Source organism: Agelaius tricolor, unplaced genomic scaffold, assembly GCF_023055355.1.
Source record: "Agelaius tricolor isolate 1412-34295 unplaced genomic scaffold, bAgeTri1.0.p SCAF_1, whole genome shotgun sequence".
Taxonomy (NCBI): domain Eukaryota; kingdom Metazoa; phylum Chordata; class Aves; order Passeriformes; family Icteridae; genus Agelaius; species Agelaius tricolor.
The window spans coordinates 52,660,419-52,684,878 of record NW_027269261.1 but is presented as its reverse complement, the minus strand read 5'-3'; the positions used below and the strand labels follow the sequence as shown (position 1 = coordinate 52,684,878).

Here is a 24,460-nt window from a genome sequence, read left to right as displayed (position 1 = left end):
GCAGAGACCCTGTACAATGAGGTCCTAGTCAGCTTAGAAATGCCTGAGCACATTCCTTATTGGTTTGGCTGCAAGGGCATATCAGAGGAGGGGGAAAAATCACTGTGCTTTTAAGGCGGTATTGTCTTGGTTAATGCAAAGAGGTTGAAACATTTAAGGAGGGGAAAAGAATTATTAACACCATCAAAAGATTATAGCTAAAAAAAGTAAACAGAAGTAATGAAAGGCAGGTTCCTGTGAAATTCATTTCAGTAGTAATTTACTTTTATATTAACAAACTGTCAACTAGGGGAAATACAAGAAACACAACTAGCAACTTTTTCTCTGCAAGATTTGCATGAACAGAAATTCTAAACACATGTCTCAAGCCAGCAAAAATTTAGATATTAAACAGAACATAAAAGAGATAGCTTATGATATGTTTTGTTTAAGCTAAATTAAAATATATGAAAAAACCCTGACAGGGAAAGAGGAAAGAATAAAAAAAACCTTGGAGCAGTTCATTAAATACATAGATTCCTTCTGACTAATCTCTCAATTACTCATGATTTATGTATGCCTCTGTAAGGAAAGACTGCCAGACTGAATATTTTTTCCAAACTTTTTAAATTTCCTGATGTTTTCCATAACTTTCAGAAATAAGAATTTCCATGCCTGAGTCAGGGACAGAACTACCAGTCACATTTACCCTGCTCAGCAATAAATGCACACCCGCTCCCACCCCTGGGATGCCATGAGAGGAGTTCGACAAAGCACCAGCAGCAACTTTATCAAATCACCCCCTGCTGTACGTGAGGATTGTGCCAACTGACTGGGTTACTGCCTTGGCACTTGGGTTCTTGCTTTGCACATGGTAAGGAGGAAGATAAGGGAATGTGCTGACAACCATTTCATTATTTGCCCAGTGATAGGATCTTCGGCCCTTGTCTGGGGTAGGCAGCTTGAGATCTGTGAAAAAACCACACTTCCTGACTTGTCTGTGCCAGATAAAGCCCAATCCATTTTCACAGTGTCACTAACTCTTGCTGCTAGTGCTGGTGGCATGAGCAATACTTCCCACCATACTGACTTCCCATCTCTTATTAGGCTTCTGAACTCACAGACTCACCCTGAAATCCTCCCATAAACAAGGGAGGACTTTATTCCCTCCTTTATCTAAGCAGACACAACTAAGGACCATAACAGACAAAGATGATCTTATATTGTGGATCATCATCAGACGTGGGTGAATGACCTGCCTTCAGATTTTTTTTTCTTGATGAATTAAATACAGAAATTTTTCTTTGAATCACCACTAAAATTTAGATTCCCGGGGCTGTAACAGAATTGAAATTTACACTTTGGTGAGCTGCTGAGAATTGATTAAACTCTCTCTGAGGACATGGAAATGTGACACCAGTGCACTTTACTGATGGATGACCAAAGGACAAAGGTTCATTCTAGCACCAGCTACAGCCACAGTAATTTTGTGGTAACATCAGCATGGGGCTAATGCAGATATAGTGTAGTAAGAATTACAGATGTCCTCATGGCTTTATTAAAATAAATTTTTTCACATTCTGAATAAAACTAAATATGGCTGCACAGCAGTCAAAACATAAAATATCTATTGACCCTTATAAGTCAATATATATATATATTGACTATAAGTCTACTAATGACATAAGAAGGTGAAAACTCTTGTGAGGATGTTGCTATCTCAAATGTTCAAGTGTTCAAAAGTCCAGAATTCCAGTGCTGACAAGACACTCAATAACTAGACTGGAAAATAATTATGCAAACTGCAATCTGCATTTGAGGTCACTGAGAAAACTGCAGTTCTGCTCCTGAGTTACCATAGAGAGCGCAGACAACTCCAAAAGACAGCACAATCTTGAAACAATAGACATTTTATTATGACAGCAGAAAAGCAAAAAAGCAAGGGGGGAATAAACGGAACGTTTTTGTGAGGTTACACACACCTGAAGCAACTGATTTTCCTTTCCATACTGAACTGCTCCTTCCTTATGTCAGATAAATTGAAGCCATTGTGACAGGACAAGCAGCAAAACAATCTTTTAGACACAGCAAAAGCCCTGTCATATTCCAAGATGTGCAATTTCCAATGGGTCTTCTCATTTCCCAGATTTTTAACCAAAAGAGATTCTACAGGACAATGATTAAGAAGGAACTATAGATATTAGGGAAGTTTGGAAATTATATAATGTATTTCTCAGCCCCAGGGAAAGAGGACTATAGATTTAAGCCATTTCTGGTAGATATTACTATACATTTCCAGGGACTGGGATTTCCCAGTCTTTCTTGACATCTATTTCACTGCTATCTAAACCTTTTGATGAGATGTCCTCCCCTCATTTATCTTCTTGTAATTTAAGCCCATTTCTTTTTGCCCTTTCAACTTGAAAAGATCAGTCTATCCCTTCCCACTGCACCTACCTCCTGAAATATTCTCAGTTCTTATGCATTCCCTCTTTTGTCTATTAAAACCCAAAAAATCTTAGTTCTTTCTGTCTGCCTTCATTAGTTACAGTTTCTAGAACTTTGTTCACTCCATTTGTTCTCTCCTGGGCTCTCTGAAATGAATGAAATGTACAAACAAACAAAAAGTTAGGAATATCTGAGTCTCCTATAAAAGCAGATTTAACTAATTCTGTTTAAAACACCCCCATTCCAACATCTGAGCTGCAGATGCAGCCCTTTCACTGGAAGACAGGCAAGCTGTTTACAAGGGAGGTGAGACATACACTCATCACAGGGAAACTGAGGCACAGCTAAATGACCCACATAAGACTATCATGGACATCTACCTCAGACAGGAATGGAACCATGACAAGTTACTAACTGAGCTGTGCAGTAACTTCCCCCTGACTCATAACACATAACTTGAAGCCAGTGTGCCCAGACTTTGTGGCTGCTGAGTTTTTAACTAAATAGTACATGCTATATTTTTATCATTTTTTTGGTGTTAATAATTTCTTTCTGTTTCAAGTGTCACAATCCATCCATTGATTCCTTTGAGGTACCAGACCTATACTTGAACTGCACTCCACTTGTGCACCTGCTTGTCAGTACCTTACCAATCTGTGGCTGAATATTCTTTCCACAGACCATCTCACTCCTGTTCTAAGTTTTCTGCTCTGTAATCCCTCTCCTAAGCTTTGTTTCTGAAAGCAGGCCCAGTATTGTAGTTTTCCTCAAACTAAACTATAAAATTATTACTTTTGCATTTTCCATGTCACAGTGTGACTGATATCTTTATCCTTATGAATAGCCCCTTAAATAATCCATAAAACCTGTGGACCTAATGATCTTAATCCCTTGCTTGTATGTAACCTCCTCTGGGCAAAGCTTAATAAGCACCAATAGCTTTCTAAGCTTACAGCTCACTAGAGAATCTGGATGAATGTCAGGCTTTTATGAGATTTCTACTGTAAATTCAGTCAAGCTTAAGCTGCCAGAGAGATTATGAATACCATATGAATCCACAGCCAAATTGACCAATACCTTTTAAGAACACGAAATAAAAAATGCAGGAGCAGCAGCGTTTCCTGCTTTGTCTGTCTTGCTCTATTAGAAAAGCCAGACAAAAAGATTCTATTTTGCAGGATAACCTATGCTTTTACATCAACATAAAAAGAAATATGAACCCTGAGGGTCTACAGGCAAGTACTGCCAAATGACAGGTTCCTGTAAAGGTAAATGTCTCATTTTCATTTCAGTTGAGTGTTAGCAGCAGACTGCCCATCATCTCTTTCACTACTGAACAGCAAACATCTTTCTATTGAACCTGGGCATTTCCAGTGTACCTTATTTATCTACTTATTATTCAGACTGACAGGGAAATATTTTTTCCATTATTGACAGTTTTGAAGATTTCAAATCTCTTCCTGTGGAGGCAACAAAGGAAAAGCCCCCATAGGGATCCACTTGAGATTGGAACACTTTGGCTGCTTTTACAATCCAATGGCACCAATCATTTTATTGCTGAAGAGGTTAGCCAGGGACATATATGATTTTATAGAAGTGTATCCTGGAGTTTGGCACAGGGCTTTTGACCTTACTTGTTCAGCAGCAGCACAGGTAGCCATGGTGTGATGAGCTGAATGTATGGCTCAGTTTGTGGTTGGCTTTCTCTGTCCTCACAGCACTGACTGGGACCTTCTGGCTCACAGGGCTTAGGTTGCTGTCACCTACACTTTCAGTTATCAATTTTTTGTTATGAAGAAGAATTAGCAAAGGATAACAATTTTGACATCCTAGTGTTCTAGCCACCAGGAAACAGCACACAGCAGATGTAAGTTAGAGGAGGTTTTGCTGATTTATTTTGTGCTAAGAATGGCAGCAGCATGGCCCAAGATCAAGTATGGAACAGGAACACGAAGACACAAAATCCATCAGTCAATGGAACCACAGCTGAGAGCAGATCCTAAATGCATTTCTGGCTACAGTTTAATGGATATGGAAAACACCTATTAAAGTGATATGAATATGGAAAATGCTACTGCACAGTGACAACATTGTTTTGTCTCTAAAAAAATTGTAGGTTTAAAAATTTTAAAAAGCACTTTTTTAAAAAGGAAAAACATTACCAAAGAAGTTAGAAGCCCTTTCTATATATAAACAATCTTTTTTTCCAATGGCAAGCCTGTCAAAGCAAAACTACCCATCTGATACAGAATTAGCTGGGCACCACAAGCTGCTCCAAAATTTTCATATGCTCCAGAATAAACTCCAGACATCTTTTTTCCAGCAAAGCAGCTGGATCTCCTAAAATACTTTGCACTTCAGTGGTTAGGACAAGACATTTACTGAATGAAATCTCTCATTCATATGTTTAAAGAAAACAGTCAAAATGTTACATTATGCTGTGCTGAAGTGCCACACAGATTAAGATGATGTAAAGTTTAAACTGATGGTTTTTTACAGTGTACAGTTATCTTACATATAACTTGCATATACTTTGCTGAAGAATGTTTCTATTATTTGAGTCATAAAAGCTTTTTAAAAATAATAAGCACACTTCAGGTGTTTTACCACTTTGAACTACAGTGAAGGGTTATTAAATACACAATCTGCAGGCACAAACAGTACTGTGGAAAATGGAAGAACTACATGATTACCCACAGAATTTCAACTACCAGAAGAAATTCACAAGAGGCAGGCATTAACAAGGTAAACACAAAGAAAGAGCAACATTAAAGAATTCAAAGAAGAGATTCAAAGGAAAAAAATAGTTACAATTAATAACAGCACAACTGTAAAAAATGGCAAAAATAAAGTTCAGCAGTAGCAGAACACAGGACCCAAGCTATAAAATCACAAATAGTGATCATAATGTATCCTTTCATCAAAGTGTTATATTGTACAGAATTCAGCCATACATAAGCATAATCCCCGGTCATTAAAATTTTGGCTCCTGGACAATTTATTTATGCAAGAAGATAAATTGCTGACTTACCTGCTTGTTGCATGCATATAATATATGTGGTAAACAAGTAGAGACAGTGATGCAGCTTCCATTTCCAGTGATAGCACCACATTTCACTTCCATGAGACATCCTGTGGGAAAAAAGAAAAGCAACCAAGAATTCAGGGAGTTTTACAAGACAAGAAAATGAGGAAGACTCTGTTGTTAGTCAAACTAGTAGCCTGCAGTAAATAAAGTAGTGAAAATTATGGATGGCCCTAGTATTGCTTAAATGGAGACAAAAGTCTGCTAAAAAGGGTCAGAAATTATGTTGTCTGGTTCTTAGTAGACAGCAAAATGGAAGGCTGGTCAGCCTTGGGCTTCTAAGCAGATAGATGGGGGTGTTATTTCAGTAAAAGAAACAAGAAGCACAGTCTGAAAAAGTTAAGTTGCAGGGGTTTTTTTGAAATATGAAATTTTACATGTATAAACACATTTATTCTATTTAATTATACATAATAAATACATATTTGTTATTAACTTAATAAAGACGGTAGATTATAATTTGCCTCTGCCCTTAACAAAGCTTTCCATTTTTCTGTTCTAATGTTTTGACAGCTATGATATCTTCTGCTGACAACTTTTATGAAAATCCTGAAACTTTCCTTGCCAAAATCTAGGAGCTCACCTGTGCTGCCAGAGGAGTCAGGGACATACTGATTATTTCATAAAATAAATGCAGTTATAGAAAAGCCTCTACCAGTTAAAGCTTGAAGTTAAAGTTTCCTTTCCCTTGCAGGCTAGAGGATATTTAACGGCTAAACCAAAATGCTTCCTCCACTGTGGGCAAAAAAGGAAGCAAAAGTCTTAATAAACTTCTTCACACCTTTATTCATGCATCCAAAATGAATGGTGCTCCACTACATTCACGTCTCATTTTATTCAACAAGTTAGCAGCAAGCAAAAGGAAGTAACAAGTAACGAAATACAACAAGCATTATTTTGACCAACTCCTTCCTCTCCTATTTGGTGATGATAATTGGCTTTTGTTCAGTAAGATATTATCTCCCTCAATTGAGGTAAATAAGGAAAAAATTCTTCCTTCTTCTCCATAGATATTGCTGTGAACCCACCAGTAAAAGCTGGGGCAAATGTAAAACCTTTTCCAGTGTAAGCGTCTGTTTATTCCCCAAGTGGAAACCAATGAAGCAAGATAAACCACTGTAAAGGAACAAGTAATATTTCAGCTTTAAAAGTAGCAATTCATCAAAGCACTCCTGTGGGCTAGATGCCAATGGGCCCAGGTAAATGACACTTCAGCAGACTGCTGCTATCAGTTAGGCTTCCACTGAGTGGAGTGTTACACAGCACAGGTATCTGATTACAAAAGAAGTTCAGTTCTTTGTGGGTAGTTGTATCAAATTAGGAATCTGAAGCAGATTTATTTTTTCTGAGATACTGCAAAGTCAAACCTAACAAGTGTTGAAGACAAGCTCAGAAAACATGGGGCTCCGAAATACAAGAATCTCTTTGATGAAGCCAGACATACAAAACTGGATTATCAAACAATAGAATTATTGTCCTTCCACTTAGTGATCCAAAAATCCCTATTAAAATCTCAACAGCAGAAAGCTGAGGTTTTGGAGCTGTTGCTTTCCAATGTATATAATTCATAAATCCACAATAACTTTAATATTAATTTAGAAAATTGAATTTGAGCAGAAGTCCTTTGAAGACATGAACAGTTGCACACACACCCAAACACATACGGCATACATATATACTCACAGAGTGGGGAAATGGAAATGTTGGGGCTAACAGCATGACACACCAGAGATACAAAAGAATTTTCCTGTGCCTACAGAAGAGTTTGCAGATGAGATACATGGCATCCTGCTGCTTAATCTACCAATGCAAACCTGTAGAAGTGGTTGCATTACTGGCTTTTGTTGCTGGTTTGTTTTGAGCAAGCACATTAAACAGTTATTAGACTAGGAAACAAACAATTATTAATTCAGAATAATTCTGTGTTAAATTCCATCAAACTGATAAATTGTCTGTATCGCCACTTTTGATATCTCTGTGAGCTCAGACAAAGATTTTGCTCCTTTAATAATGGGAGAATCCGAAACAACACATTTGAGATACCCAGGGAAAAATAACATGACAAGTTTCTGCTGCTTAGGTGTGGTGTGAACGAAATTCTATGTTAGTCTGAAAGAAGTATTTAATCTGGCCAATTTCTATTTGTTACTATTTTACTTGCATTGCAGTAATGTTTACAAGCCAGTACTCCGTGGTACTCCAGAATGATAGTTTATAGTCTGTTTCCTCACCCTCACCCATTTAAAAAGTGCTAGTCAAGAAAGATTTCAAGAACATGGATAAGCAACAACAGAGCAGAGCATAAACAAGTGCAAACAATAAGGCAGAAAGGAGTAGCTATAAAGACTTTCCCCCAGAGTAAAAAGCTAGATAACTACATAACTGCTATTAAAAATACACAATTCTCCACCAAAATAAATAAAACAAAACAAATATATAAAAAAGAGCAAACTATCTCCTCCCCTTCTCCACCATTGAAGGACAAAACAATTATCTTTATACCAAATTGTCTCAGTTGACAAGAAAAAGGTTTATCAAACTCTGACAAGAACGAACACAGAAGCGCACGCTACCAAAACACTCCACTAATGTGGGCACCATGAGTCAGATCTGTTTCTTTTGGAGAAGATTGCTGAAAAACTGTTTTACAAAGCATAACCACCAGCTGAGTGCTATAAATTAGTGAGGAAATCAGTTATTTATATGTTCCTAGGATCTTGCAGACCCAAAAAGTCAAAATTCAGAAAGCTGACTTCTCACAGCCTTACACTGTGATGTGTAACACTCCTGTACACAAAGAAGTTGTCAGGGATGGAAGTCAGATAACTGCCAACAAAAAGGCTGCTTCCACAACAAAATCAACCCCTGATATTTTTATAATTTGACATTTCAGACAATTATGAGAAGGTGTTGCAATAACTGATAAATACTTCCAAGGCTTTAAGAAAACACAACTTAGTTGCAGATATTATTCACCTCTTAGTAGCCACCATATTTATTTTAAGGTTCTTTTTCTTGGTTACTAGTGTTAATCAACATCTAGAAATGAATACAAACAGCATATGAATAATTCAATGGAAAAATCAGCAAACAATAATTCAATAATATTCAATAGAAAAATCAGCAAGTTCTGAGCTTGTTTATAGCTTATCAAGGAATGATATGGTCCCCTGACAGCACTGATTTGATGACCCAAGAGACAAACCTCTTTGGTCTTGTGTTCTTATTTTAAATACTATTAAAAAGATGTGTTCTGTCATTTAATATTCATTAACAGCACAGGGGATGATATCAGAATAGCAATGTAGTAAAACACACCAGGAGTTTAGGTAAGCAAAGGGATGGACCCTGTAACAAAGAGATGGATCTGTAACAAAGATCTCAGACATGGAGACATGGATTATTTCAGCCTTTGTCTTTGGTTACATTGAAAATTGTTCATAGTGAGTTTTCTTCTGTATTTTGTATCAGTTTAAATGAAAAAGCCCTGTTCTGTCCCCAGCTGGTAACACACTAGCAGCTCTAAAGAAATCACTCTAGATTGTCACAGAACCAAACATTTCACCCAACATATTTGGGAGTTATTAGGACACCTACAGTAGGAGTACATCTACTACAGATGGATATAGTCTAGAAACAGGAATCCCTCTCAACTTTTGGGGATTTTTTGAGGGTTTTGGCCTTCTGTGGAGTCTGATTTTTCTAAAGTCTGAAGTACTAATTTTTCTATGGACTTGCATTTCCCAGTGCAGACACTGTGTGACATGACCATCTATGCACTCTAGCTACCAATTCAGTCCAGTCTAGTCCATAGCTACTTTCATTTCCTATAACATAGGGAGACAATAAGCTTATTCACAATTCATTTCAGAAGAGCAAAATAGACATGTAAATTATCTAAACCATAAATGGATAGTAACTTGACACAGTTCAAGATGGAATTACTGGGAGTTTTGCTACATCCAGCTACTAAATCTTACTCTACATGCCAGCAGCCAGCTAGCAGACAAAACAGCATTGCCTTTTAGGGAATATACAACTCTGCAGGACAACATACACAAAATGTGAATAATGCTGGAGTATTTCATTTGTAGACTGTACCAACCCAAACCAGGCAATACAAATTTGAATACACCATCTTCTGTGTTCGAAACTTTGTCAAAATTCCGTGGAGTAGGATGTGAATTCTGCCTCAGGCATGCTGACATGACTTTTTTTGGTCTTTGACATGTCTAAAGCTATTAAGGAAAAATGTTGCTGACACTTTAAAATTAAAAGAAAGATAATATCAATTTCACAATTTTTTTTCTCACATAGATTGTAAACAAAAATATTTTAAGCTTAATCACTCCCAAGTAGAACTGCAAGTGAAAGATGATTGTAACTCACAGTTTAATTCCCCAAGATTAATAGAGAAGTTGATTTTAACTCTGAAACCATCGCTTTAAACTGTAGTACATTAATGTCTTGAAAGATTAATTACACAATACCCCTTAAAACTTTCATTTTGTTAAGCACTACTTGTTCCTAATTATTCTTACAGCCAGCTTTGAAAACACCCTCTTGCTCATCAAAAGAGATGAAAAAAAAATAAGACGCTGCCTTTTAATTTAAACAGTATCAGCCCTATCAGATCCATCTAAGTCCCTTGGCTTTTCTTTCAAAGGGAACCTTTCCCAGTTGCAGGCAACAAATCTGCTGGTTGTTTCCAACCCGGTAGCACCGCAACACTAAATCTTTAGGAACTCCCGATTTCTGCCTTAACTTGACGGCGCTGTGTGAGACCCCCCTGCCCTTTTCACTTGTACCGATTCCCTCGGGCGCATCCCCAGGATCTCGCTCCTGGCTGTGATCGCACCGGCGGAAAAACCTCAAAACCTCAGTACCTCGCCTTACCTTCGGCGAGGGACGGTCAGTAAAGGACAAATATCTCGGGGAAGGCGTCCGGAGGCCAGGGCAGTGTCCGGCCCGGGGCTGGTGCGGTCCGGCAGGAGGGGGAGCCCCCGCCCGCCCCTCGCCCCCGAGGCTGGCGGAGCCCCCGCTCCGTGCGCTGCCGAGAGTCGCGGCGCGGATGCGAATGCTTTGTGAAGCCCGCCCTGCCCTCCCTCTCCCTTCCCCTTCCCCTGCTTTTTCCCTACTTGTGCTGGCACCTCACCTGGAGAGCTGCCTGCGGTGCCAGGGCTCCTCGACGTGAGCGGCCGCGGCCCCGAGCCGAGAGGCCGGGGCCGAGAGGGTGCGGGGGCACCGCCGCTCAGGGCAGGCGGCCAGCGGGGTCAAGTGTTTCGCTACTTGCCCGCAAGCACGGGGAAATCCACCAGAGCGGTCCCAAGGATGGGGTTAGGGCGCCCTGGAAAGACAGCGGCCGCCCGGGAGCCGGCAGGGCTGCCGCCGACGGACACGGAGCCCGGACGGGGCAGAGCCCTGCCAGCCCTGCCCTCCGAGCTCCCGGCTTGAAAGTTCCCCGTTTCCCCATTCCTTCAGCCCTACCTACCTGCACTAGGGCTCAGCCCTGACATTACTCACCACCGACCGTGGGTGGTGGGAAGCCCTGCCGAGCCGCCCGGGGCTCCGATCCCCCTCGGGCGATGCAGCCCGCGGGGCGATCCGCGCTCCCCCAGCGCCTCGGGCGGCAGCCGCAGCCCTCGCCCCAGAGCCCGGAGAAGGGACTTACATGGTGACATTACGGGGCGGCTCTGCTCCGGGTCTCAGCAAGCATCCCCCCGCGCTGCCGCTCGCTCTGCCTCTGCCCCGCTCCCTCGCCGGCTCCTCGCAAAGGTCATCGCTCCTTGCCCACCTCTCTTCCACGCCCGCGCCGATCCGCTCCTCCTCCGCCGCGATGCTTCTCCCACCCCGCGCCGCGGCGGGACCTGCCTCTCTCTTTGCACAAGTCGGGGGAACTTCGGCGCGGAGCGGAGCCGCCCCGCCCGCTGCCCGCGCCCCGCAGTCAGGTGGCGGCCCCGGCGCGGCCCCGCGGCTGGCCCGGCCCACCGCGCTCCGGGGGCAGGACGCGCCTGGCGAGCCGCCGCCGCCGGGGCCCCGAGCAGCCCTCCGGGGAGCTGCTCCGCGGGACCGGAGCGCCGCTCTGGGGACAGCGATGCCCACCCCCGCCCGGGAAAGGCGCTCCCCCGGCGGCACCGCAGGGCGCCTTCCGGCTGACCCGGCTCACTGGTGAGGGGCTAGGCCAGGCTGTGCAGCCCCCAGGCACCCCTCAGGAGATGATAGCCGCAGGCACAAAGCCACCCGCAAAGGACATGGGCCGCTTCTGAGAAGATTCTATACTGGGGACACTGCCCTTGCCGGTCACAGCGCCCTGAGCGTGTAGCACCTCGCAGCATCCCGGTGGCAGCACACCCACCTGGGGACAAGCACACCCTGCACACCCACCACACTGAGCACTGCAGAGGGAAGAGCACATCTGCCCACCTGCTTGCCTTAAGACAAAAAAACTGTCCCAGAGCTGTGTCCCAGAGCTGCTGGCACACAGACTCCAAGGCACTTAAAGTGTGTCAGTTTCCTTTGAAGTACCGAACACACTAGGGACATGAGATGGGTGGGTGGAGGTGGCGCAGCTCTGACCCACTTTAAAGTGTGCAAGGTAGTGTGCTGCACCCACAAAATGCTGGCCCGCACCTCAGTCCTGAGTAGCGCTCTTGGAGGATGGTAGTTTGCACCATTTGCTAATGATCCTGAGCTCCTTTGCTCAATTAAAATCTGTAGGACGTGGGACTGCACTACAGGTAGGTAGGGAAGCATTGAAATGATAAAAAGAGAGAAACAAAAGGTCATCAGAGAAATCCAAAGTTTTCACGTACTCCATGGGTCTGAGCAGGCAGGATTAGGAAGGATGGGGAAATAAAAGACCTGGCACAGTGAACCATTCAATGAAGTTATCAGCATGCAATGACAGTTAAAAGCAAACAGTCCCCATTAAAAAAAAAAAAAAAGAAAGAAAACATCGATAAATTTTTCATGAACTTTATTCTGAACAATAATATTCACTTATTCTGGTCAATTTTTATTCTCTGTCCTTAAAACAAATCTATAGGCTTGTTTTCATTGTAAATTCCTGGCACTGAACATGGGCACAAGAGCTGCTGGGACAGGGTTAGCCAAATCCACATGGGCGATGGTGCAGGCTTGGACAATGTCAACCTACAAGTTCTTGCCGCTGGGTTTATTGTACACCTGCAGATTATTGCATTTACCTTCTGTGAACAGCAAAGTCTGTGCTTCTAGAATGCACTGGATTCACTGTACATGAGCTCACTATCTCCTGGGCATATTGAACCCACCTGGTATGAGATGTACACAGTAAATCAAGAGCATCTGGAAGAAATCAATCTGCCATTCATGCCCAGATTAGTGATACATGTGTAATGTTTATCTGCTGTCGTTGGAAACTTACATCTTCTTCTCCTACTTGGAAGGCATCAGAAGTGACTGCAATTCCAGAACCTGGCAGTCAAGCTAAAAAAAAAAAAAAAAAAAAAAGGAAAAAAGAAAAAAAGAAAGAAATCATGGGATTTTCCCCCTGTCCTATTTTTGTTCAGCTATTTCTTGGTTAATTCTCCTGTTCTGATTTTGCTGTCAAACACTTTTGCAAACATCAATCTGCTTACCCCTCCACAGCAGGAGCACTGCTGCTTCTGGATCCCAAACTGAACACTGTCCAGCAAGAAATGCCTGTGATGTCCAGTGGGGATGATGTGCAGTGCAGATTTTCTGGACAATGAAGTAGCACGTTTCTGAAGACAGTCTCAGAGCTGCACAGCAGTGAAGGGAACCCAATCACTAATGAGAAAATGCTGATCATTATCTGGCAGCAGCTCACTGTGCCACATCTGCCTTTAATCAATAGTGAAACAACTTGGCATGGTGTGGGTAGTTGGAGAGGGCTGCGTTTCTGGCTGCTGCTTAGCAAGAGTGAGAGTTCCTCTGTAGATCACAGTGATTTTAAGATCTGTGTCTCAGCATGAGAAACCACAGGCTACATTACAACACTCAACTCAGGTTAACATTGCAGGCTGTATTTTGCACAATGTGATTAAGAGGGAAAAAATTACAGAAGTCTGGGAAGCAGCACTATAACCAGAAGGGTTCTTTATATTGATATCTAGTGAGCAGCACCCGCAGAAAGTCAAGCAGCTCTTTTTATTCTTTTCTTACCACATCTGTAGTCACAATGTTGCTTTACATTTATTTTTATTACACCTCAAGCAAGTGGGGTCTGAATATTCCTAGGTAGAGGGGTAGCATATTCTTCAAATATTGCAGAGTGTTTAATGAATATTCTGAGATGATTAGTGAAATATTTTGCATGAGTTTATAGGCCCTGATTTTTTATGGTTTTGTTCATGTGTTTCTGTAAACTTACTAGGCTAGTGTGATTTCCTGATATTTTGTTCAACTTTGCATCAACTCATTTAAATATCTTACAAGAATGTTAAAGAATGCTTCATGAAATAATAGTATTAAATAATATTTTATATCTGGATATTTCATTTTAATATTTGAGACACATGATTTGTCAATGAACTTTTGTTTTGAAAGTCTCTTCTATATTATATCAATTGCATTTAGGAAATTCTGTGTTTATTTTCTAGAGAAGTGCAAATACTGAAACTTTATTGCTTGTAACAGTGTAAAAATGAAAACAACCTGAAACAATAAAAAGGAAGCTGAAAATATTAGTGCATTTAAAGTGCTATAAGCTCATGAAGAAACTTCAAGATCATAGGCATTCTCAAAAATTCCAAGGGAAAAAAAAATTGGATTTATATTCTACAACTGTTCCTGGCTTTCTCTCTCATCATTCTCATATTTTGAAGAAAAATATTAGAGCTCCAAAAGTTTAAAGGGGAGCTCCCAAATGCTGGTTTTGAGGATAGAGGTTTGGGCATCAGTATATAAAAGGTGAAGCAGCAGAATTTATGTGAATTGTTGGTAACAACAGTTCACATCAATTAAAGGATTCAAGAATTCACATCAATCCAAGGATTACTTCAGACTTTTGATGTAAAGCTCTGTTACATGATGCTTTTACATAAACTGATCTCATAAATTACATAAAGTAATCTCTCTTGCATCTTTTCCTTTCTGAGAATCTTTTGTCCCTCTAAAGACAACTTAACTAGCTCCCAGATTTCCCAGCACCAATCAGCCTTGTTTGCCCCTTCCTGGGCCACAGCTGTATCCACTTTTCACAGTCCAGAGGACAATCTGACCAGACCTGGCTTTTCTACTTTCAGAAGGTCTCTAAGCAGCTCATGTTTCCTTATTTTCCCTTATCTGAGAGAGTAAGGGCCTTACCTTTCTGTTTTATGTGTAAATGCAGCGTAAAGAGGATCTGGAGTGTCTTTTTCTTTATTTAGTTGGGGATTTTTTTTTGTTTTATTTTATTTTGTTTGTTTGTTTTTGTTTTTCTTCTCTTTTCTGGAGATATGTTTTCCCTTCCAATTTAAAGTGCCATCCAGACAGGGCTCATTCCCATTAGTAAGATGCTGAAAAGGTGTCAAGTCAGTTTTCACTGCGGGCCTTAATGCAGTGGTTTCACCTGAGTGCTGGGCAGTGACAGCTGGGTGCTGGGTGAGTGATCATGTTTTAGAGTCTGCTAACCCAGTAGGTAGGGGGAAATAGCACACAAGTTCTATGCTTAACCAAGTACCAAGCCAGAATGATTTCCAAGAACTTCGGAGGCAAGGGAATTGTGAGGAACATATTGACTCATGTTCTTAAGTGATGAAACTGCCTGTAAATTATTGCACTGACTTATATGTTCTTGAATTTAAGTATTTGTCTCTTGAAAACAAGCATAAAGTGAATTGTAAGTCTAATGTATTTCTACAGTGCATGTGCAGGATTTCAGGGGCTAATATACACTCTTATGTTTATCTCATTTGGTGCTTTCTCTTTGTGCTTTCATGTGCATAAAACTTAGGCTACAAAATATTTCCTGTCAGGGAGGTTACCAGCAGCTAAAATGCTGTACTTTGTGCCAGATGAGATGTCTTTGATGAAGTGCTGAGTGCACGGCATATACAATGCCTGCACACATTGCACTCCATAAAATTCTGTAAAGTATGTGACCTCAAACAAAGCAAGAGACAGATCAGGCAGCAAATTAATTTGGGTGGTTTTCACAAAACATTTCATGTCTTTGATCACTGTCTTGTTTTCTGAGCCCATTTCAACTCCTTATTTTTGATCAAGCACTCCAGGGGTCCTGAACCTTAGCCTGCTGGGGCATGCTGCCACTGGTGTTTTTCCACACATTTCTGATCTGCGTGGGTGGGAGGATGCTGGAGGTCCCAGCTTCCTGAACTTTCATTTCTATAAAGGAGAAGAGGAACCTCATAACATTTTTGTAGCTTCAGATGAATGAACTTGGGAGTGGTGCTCACTTTGCATGGTGATGCACTCTCACTATAAAGAACTCTGTAGGATGATGTTATCAGTAAAGAGGAATCTGCAGCCTGAATCTGAGCTGGTGTCTGGTGTTCAAACAGGAAGGTAAATGTGGAAGAAAGAGCTTGTAGAATAAGAGGACATGCAAAGAGAACCTGTCATTTGGGTGTGATACAAAGCAGAGGGGGTAGAAGCTCAGTAGTGAAAAGAAGGACTTCAACAAGAGTTAAATCATCTTTGCCAAGTACACTTTGAACTTAATAGACACCAACCAACAAAAAAAATTGTAAAATTATTTACCTATCAATTATTTTGTCTAAAAATGTGTCTCTGTGGCTACAAGTAATTTCAATGCTGAGTTTATCACCACCTAAACTGAAGGACTTCAACAAGAGTTAAATCATCTTTGCCAAGTACACTTTGAACTTAATAGACACCAACCAACAAAAAAAATTGTAAAATTATTTACCTATCAATTATTTTGTCTAAAAATGTGTCTCTGTGGCTACAAGTAATTTCAATGCTGAGTTTATCACCACCTAAACTGCCTCATCTCCTCAGCAGATCAAGTCTGAAATTAGAGCTATTTAGAGAAGGTAACACTGATAGCTAGGGTCTCTCCCAGAGTGTTGGTACTGGGAAGAAACACACTGATAATTTTGTACAAGACTATTTTCCCACCAAGATCTGTGTACAACCTACTCATGAATGAACAAATACTTGGCTGGAATAAATACTTGTCACTGAAAGATTCCAAAATGGCACCAAATTTAAATTTTTCTCCACATATGCTACTTCACAAATAGCCAAATTCTAAGGAGCAACAGGTTTCAGCTGAGCAGGCTATATTTTTATGGTACCAGCTGACTTGACTCATCTCTAATTCTAGATTCTTGATCTTTTTTTCAGTCATGCCTGGGCCAGTTTGGAGGAGTTAAAAAAACAGCCATTCTTCACCTATTTTAAGAACCCAACTTTTCCTTTTATACAACTTCTGGGCAGGATTTCTCACTTCCGTTTTCTGTCCAGATGTTAAATATTTAGAGCAACTGGAAGAAAAGCTGACCTCATGGTATTTCCATCAGGTTCCACTAGTGGAACAACTGGAAACCTCATGAGGAAAGCCCTTCTCTAAGTGTTCAGACTAGTTTTGCAGACTCAAGAGCTTAGGAAACTTCGGATAAGTTTTCAGCAAGTATCAAAATATTTGGATGCTCATCAGAGCTGAAGCCAGAGGGAACTGCACGAAATTCATTCATCACTCTTTATAATAATATCACAAGAAAAAAATCATGGGATCTCATAGAAATTGAAACAATTGCATATAAATCATAAGCAATTAATTATTTCCCATGTCATAAAAAATAATATACTTCCATGCAGAATGGAAATTAGATACTAAACGCAACATTAAATTAAAAGAAGATTACCAAGAGCTGAGTTGTAGGGTGAAAGCAGAAAACTTAAAACCTTTCTAACTTTTAAGAAAATGAAAGAAAAAATGAGCTAGTTGATTAATTAGCTATCCACAGCTCTTTTGAAACTTTTCACTGTGTTCAGGCTGAAACCGCAGGAATTTCACACCAATGTTTTAAAACACTACTGCGAAGTTGGGGTGTTTTTTGAGATATGATTAAAAATCCTTGCAATTCATGTTTCCAAATTATACAGACAACCCAACCAAACAAAACTACCCAATATTTTTTCAGAAGTATGTGAAAATTTGACCTGCCTTCAAAACTTAAATTCCATTTCCTGTGCATATGCATTATGATAAGTAACAGAAGCATGTACTGTCTGTTCCACAAGACAAGGAAATGAGACAGTTGCTTGAGCCTGAAGAACACGGTAGAGTGATACAAGTAACACTTTGTCTGACAGACTTCAGCTCCTCAAACTAAATGATTAGGAATTCTTTAAAAGCTGAACTAAGTAGGACAGACTCCGGTGTGAATTTGGAGTAGTGATTAAATCCATGCTATGGACTTACAGGCCCCAGTCAGTTTGGGAACAGTTATTTGAAATTAAAAAGTGTTTCCATTAAAAGAATGATCTGAGAAAAATAGTCCAGACCCTGAACTTTTCAATGTACCTTTTGAATTACCCTCACCATTATACCTGAATGGCTGATTACACAGTACCCTTGAGTGAATACATGAATTTACTGTAATGTTCCAAAAAGGGAGCTGACAGACAAAGAGATTAAGGGCAAAATTACAGAAAAGTACCCCCATAATAACTGTCCAGCCTAAAAGTCTTTGCGTAATATTTTCCCTTGTGGTTTTTGTGCTATATTTATAACATTTCTGAAATTTTTAAAATGCATTCCTGTAGAGCTCAGTCTTCCTCATAGTAAAAATTAATAGGGAGGTGGAAGTGCATCAGTAATTATTTTTTTTCAATCTAAAACACCATGGCAGCAGTAGGAACAAGGTCTTCATATCTTCCTTAAAATGGTTTTTCTCTGCCTTCAGTTCTTTTCTCATGTGTTGGTTCCTTTTTCTTACTGGTTGCAGGTATTGCATGCAATGAAGAGGCATCTCAAATTCTAAAAATAATCGTGATTCTTGTAGGTGCATGTATAGACTCCTATCAGTGCACACAGCTGGAACCTGGAGGAGGGTGTGGTGAGGACTGAAAAGTTGTATCACAATATATATTGTTATATGGCTACTTAACCACGTCCAGCTCACTGAGCTCCACTTGAAACTGGGTCACCCACCTCCAGAACCTCCAGTTAAGCCACTATATCTTACTCCAAGTTGATCTGACACAAATACAACATTCTGCAACTACAGAAGAAAGCAGCTAATCTGAAACAGGTTATAGTTTATTTACTCAAAGGAATACCACTGAGATGAGCCAAAATGAGCTCAAAGTCACTAGACTAATGTTTATTTTTCTAAACCCAGACATGAATTTTTCCATATGATGATGTAGGAATCCACAACTCTGCTGACCTCCTGGCTATTTCTTCTTTGTGTCTTCTCTTTTCCTTTCACAAGCAGAATATAATTGAAAACAAAACAAAGGTAAGAGTCAATGAAAAAGTCCTGAAAAGCAAAGGCACAACCTCATTAGGAGAGTGCTACTGGAATAGGAGTATGTTTTTGTGATTGTGGGGGATGAGAGCTATCAATGGTTCCACAAACCAGCTGCAAAACAGGGAAAGGAAGTCAGCAGTGGAAAAACAGACACCAAAGCCTTATGGACAGCTTTAATTCAGAATTGTCATGGAAGACCTAGTCCAGCATCTGAACATGTTCAATTCATTGTGAAAATTGAGCTAGATACATGGTTTTTATTTATTTCTTCTTAAACACTGCTGTAAGTCTCATCATAGAAACAAGACTTCATCTATTTGTACTGCAATGTCAATGTTCAGTCCCCTGAATTTTTTATTTAGTAAGGGGTAATTAAGATTATGTTTGTAGGCTGTTCTTTTTACTTGTCATAGCCCAAGTCACACCTAATTTTCTTTTAAAAATATTTTAAATCCTGTGTGAAATTTTATGCATTTTTTTCTGTTTTTACTGTATAGTAAGACATAGTAAAACATCATACAATATAGTCTCAGCAACAGAATTAATGTAATATTATAGTGTTGTTTCAGTGGGGCTTGTGTTGGATGGTTATATCAATACTTTTTTCTTTAATTTAAGAAGAGTGCATGAGAAAAAGAGTTGAGGTTCATGAGGAACATGCTTCTCATTTTCCTATTTCTTCATGAGGAATAAATAAGTTCTGGAAAATTTTGTGGGGAAGGGGAAAGATATAAAGAATGTCTACTTCCCTAATTCAAAGTTAGGGCTTGACAAGTCACAGGAAAATATACAAACAGAAAAGAACATATTTTCCATTTAAACCTGTGTGAAATGTTGGTGCTTTATTCTTACAACTATATTTTTTTCGAGCCCTCTTTCCCCCTTCTTTCTTTTCCACCCTGCTTTCCTCACTTCCCTGCCCCTTCTCTCTGCACCTTTCCTCTATAAATAGTTGATCTTCAATTAGAGATTCCAAAATAAATGTTATTCAACTTCACCCTATATTAAGACCTACTTAAATGAAAAAATATGACATAGCTTTTAAATAATCAAAAATCTGTATTTTACATGTGTTTTGAAAAATAGTAAGATTAATATAAGTTTGAGGAAAAAAAAAAAACCTGAAAACACAAACTCCAAGCTTGTATTACCTAGGTATATTCAGTCATTTCCCTGAATTGTACTGAAACTTTCCAAACATCAGAGAAAGAACAAACTGTATTCCAGAACAGTCAGTCAAAGCCTCTATGTGAAAGAAAAAAAAAAAAAAAGAAAGAAAAGAAAAAGAAAACAACTTACCTCTAACTTTTTCTTATTTTTAAGTGCTGTTTGGGAAATATGGACCAGTCCTAGCCTCAGTAGAGGTGTCTCCTGTACTCCTTTCCTGGAACCTGGGGACTGTTGACTTCCCTAAACACTTGGGATATACGGCAGTATTAGGGATTATATGGACATACAAAGGAATCCTGCTGGCTGCAGCCCTGAGTGCCAGGAGGAGTTTCAGGGCAGGTGTAGCTGGCAGTGTAACCCTCCCCACACCACAGCCCTCTCCCAGAACTGAGGTTAGAAAGGCCCAGGACAACCCTCACCGGTGAAACAACTGCAGCAAGAGATGGAGGCTTTCCCAGAGCAAACTCCAGCCTGTGGAAGAAATCACCCATTTCTTCCTACTGAAGTGAGGAACCAGCTTTGCCCACAGACCAGGACACAGAGGAGAGGACAGATGCCACAGCACAGGAATTAGGGATGCTTCAGTGTTCCTGTGGCTGCTTCGTATTTCAGATGTAAGATCCAGCTAATCATGAGAACTGCTATTTCTTACATGCTCCAAATCTCATATTATACCACTTATTAGGGTTATTGTACTTAAAAGGTAAAAAGAAATGAGCAAAATCTCTCTTAATAATATTAATTACTGATTACTTATATATGCTCTTAATCTCTGAAATCTATTACAAGGAACAGTTTGACAGAGAGAAACCACTACAAATAATGTAAACATAGGTACAAGTATAAACATTCAAGATTCACAAAGATAAAGGTGTTTGAACATCATTACCATTTAACTTTATTATTTTTCTATTTTAAGTTATTTTCATTAGAAGTAGGCAATCATGAGAATGCAGAGGGTTAAAGAACAAATTCAAAAGAAATGCCTTGTATGAAACTATCTGAACTTAGTTTAATAATCTTTTTTGGATAAGTCACAAACATTAATTAAAAACCATACAGTAATTCTTTTGAAGTTCACCATTTTCATTATGATGCTGAAATCTCTTCCTGCAGCTAACCTTTGTCTAATGTATCCTGAACGTACTTATTTATTTTTTCAAATGGAAAAGGAAATTCAGGCAGTTGGATGTTAGTGCTGCTTATTAATTTCACAACACTAGTATGGACAGTAATTTATTAATCTAGAGTTATTTGGTGAACCAGTTTGAGTTACTGACTCAGCAGCTCAAATATGTCCCTAAAGCAATGATTTCATATACAGGTTCTTTTATGTCCTCAGTTGTTGTAGTCCAGCTCTCAATGACTTGGTTTTACCATCATCACATCATAGCTCCAAACATCTGCCTTGGGATCTCTATTTAAAAATGTCTCAGGGGAGAGGTGAATGGGACTGCAGTAAGGGCCAATCTCTTTCCTATGGGAAGCATACACCACTCACCTCAGGGACAAGACATGTTAGCCCTGTGACTGGGAAGGCACCAGTGTCTGCCCCAAACTCCTTCTATGACGAGGTCTGCAGTGCTGGAATCCCACTTTCAAATAACCCCCTTAGGATTTAAAGTAGTGTGCTAGAAATATTAATTAGAAGAGTTATTCTGTGTATCACTACATGATCCTACCATAAAAGACTGCATTTAGATATTGGGAGTGGGTGTTCCTCTGGGTGCTGCCCTTCCTCTCTTCTTGTGAAACATGCTTCCTCCCTGCCCCCTCTCTGCCCTTCCTCACGCCTTTTCGGAGGATGAAAAAGGAAGTTGCACTATGTCCACAGACTGCACAGAGGCTTCCCAATCATCCTTCTACCCCCTAAGCATGCAGCACTCCACCTCCACCTTCTCCTTGCTTAATAATAGGCGACTGGTTCCACCCTGCACTGGAATTTCCCACAGCATCTTAGCAATTAAGGGACATGTAAACAAAGGAGTGCAAACCCCTAACCACTACTGAGGAAAAAGGGTGAGTGTATGAGGTGGCACAAGAAAAACATCTGAGGGTGACAAGATACAGAAAATCTCAGGAGGTAGGAATTTCAGAGACAAGGTGCAGGGAAAACGGTAGAAGCACTGAAAATGAATTGGTGGAAGAAGACTGGATGGGTAAACCAAATAGGTACAGAAGAAGCACAGGCAGGGCCACGTAATGGAGAGACAATAAGTGGAAATACAGCTACAGGGTAATAAAAGGCAAGGGACATGGCACTGAGAAGAGATTGGAAGATGATTGAAGAAAGTACAGAAGGAGAAAAAATTAAACTGGAAAACCAGAAAAACTTGACAAATATGAAATAAGCATTAAGTTTACTAAAATTAAAATTATGAGATAAAAATAAAATGGGTGTGAAAAAGATATGCAAAAACTTGGTCTTGAAGTTCATACACTGCAAGCAATTATTTTTGGAAATATTTTAACAATGTGACTGTAAATGCACTTTTCAGACCACTCTTCTTCAGTATCACACGTTATGTGAGAATGTGTGTGTAGAGATAATGTCCAGTACAGTAACTATTGTAAAGATGAACTATCCAAATCATTAAAAGCCATGAATTTACAATCATTACATCCTTCCTTCATTTCTCATTCCTTTCTTTTTTTATGAACTTGAATGCAGACATCCATTAAGCTCGTGAGGAAAATGGAGCTGAATTTGCAGAAATCTGTCTGGAATGGTTCCCAACACCACTCAACAGTCAGCAAGACCTTGAATGGGGCTTTTTGTAGAGTTTCCATAGATAGCCAGCTCAGATTCAGAAAGGTCTGAACACCCCAAATTCATATGAAGTCAGTAAGAAGAGCATCTATTTAAGTCGCTCTCCATATTTTCCCTCTTTATCTTGTATCTGAAGAACTCCCTCTATCATTAAAAACAATCTCCAGACAAAAACTGAGGTCGGGATTTTTTCCCTGAGTTATAATAACTAAATAACTTTGTATTATTGACAGAGACATTTCAAAAGACAAGAAGAATCATTATGATGTCTCCAGTGATGGTTATTGATGACAGGCTCTTGAAGCTGTAACATTGTTCTTAATTTCTTTACTCTCAGTAAAGTAATTTATCTGTTGAGGATTTTTTTTTCTGGCAGCTGTTACTACTTAAGCTTCTGAAAGCACAGCTAAAAGAGCATAATAGAATCTTAAGATGTCATCAGCTTAGCTGTAACGTTGGATCTCAGGACAGGTTAGTGATCTCAAACAGTACTTATATTGCAATCAGCAATGGAAATAATTTGAAACTGCTCTGCCTACACAAGCAGAATGATTCCCCCTGAGGTTAAGGGAAAGGTTCCCACTGACTTCAACAGGCTTTGGATTAAGCTGTGAATAAGGATCTGTGCAGGGTAAATACTGGTGACAGAATCTGGGGCTCTGCCAGATAAACACAGAAAGAGATGGGGAATTTCAGAATGCTTTGTTCCTGGAAGAGAGGAGATTTTCTATCCTTTGTTTTTTAGCTCTAATTATCCCCCTTACAAAAAAAAGGTCATGAGGAAAGAAACAGGAGAAAAGAGTGAGTTTTTCTTTTGCTCTCAAATGTTCAACATAATGTGAGTACACTTGTGAGAAATGTTTTATTTCAAACACTCTTCACTAACAGTGACAACAATCAAAACATAGGAAGGTATGATCTACTCAGGGGTGTTAGAACCCATGGACAATTCTTATAAATAAGGTTTGGGTTAAATGTCAGAGTGTACACTGGAGAATTCCCTTCCCCATCAGCATCTAGTCTGTACTTGCTTGGAAATATTCTGACAATAAGTACTGGGACATCCTCTTCAACACAATATGCAATGTTACCCCTCCCTTTTATTCAGCTTGGGAATATTAAGGGCCAAGGAATATCCCTTTACTGAATGCTCCATTTAAATGAGATTATAGTAAGACACCCTTCTAAAAGCTGATTTTGTGTGGGGACACAGAAAAAAATTCCAATTTATATTGACTAATGTTTCTCTTAATTTTCCACTGGTTTTCATATTTTTGAATAATCTAAGTGTTAATGTTTTCTGAATCATACTAGATTTAAAAATTGTTACAAAGAGGGGGGCAGCACCTTGAAAGCAATTTCTATACCAGACCAGAATGAAATACACTGACTTATTTTCAAAAGCATGGAGGTGTGGCACATGGACATGGTCTAGTCATGGGCATGGCAGAGCTGGTTTAACAGCCACATTTAACCTTAGAGGTCTTTTCCAACCAAAATGATTTTATGATTCTATAGGCTGGCTATGTATTGAAACCATCATATTAGGCACTCCAAGCT

General features: G+C 39.8%; 1 protein-coding gene across 6 annotated transcripts in view; it reads right to left on the bottom strand.

The window, feature by feature from the left end:
* ADGRG6 (adhesion G protein-coupled receptor G6) overlaps positions 1-11,457 on the bottom strand; it is a 110,805-nt gene extending 99,348 nt beyond the window's left edge. For 4 of the 6 annotated variants that reach the window (XM_071434217.1, XM_071434192.1, XM_071434215.1 and 1 more), the window contains exons 1-2: positions 11,184-11,457; positions 5,459-5,559 (exon numbers count right to left, since the gene is read on the bottom strand). In XM_071434217.1, coding sequence (XP_071290318.1) covers positions 5,459-5,559; positions 11,184-11,185 — 103 coding nt within the window. In that variant the 5' untranslated portion in view covers positions 11,186-11,457. Of the gene's footprint in view, positions 1-5,458; positions 5,560-10,408; positions 10,522-10,667; positions 10,827-11,183 lie in introns of those variants that run through there. The other 2 variants (XM_071434211.1, XM_071434201.1) reach the window with 2 other exon arrangements.
* Between the last annotated feature and the right edge of the window lie 13,003 nt (positions 11,458-24,460).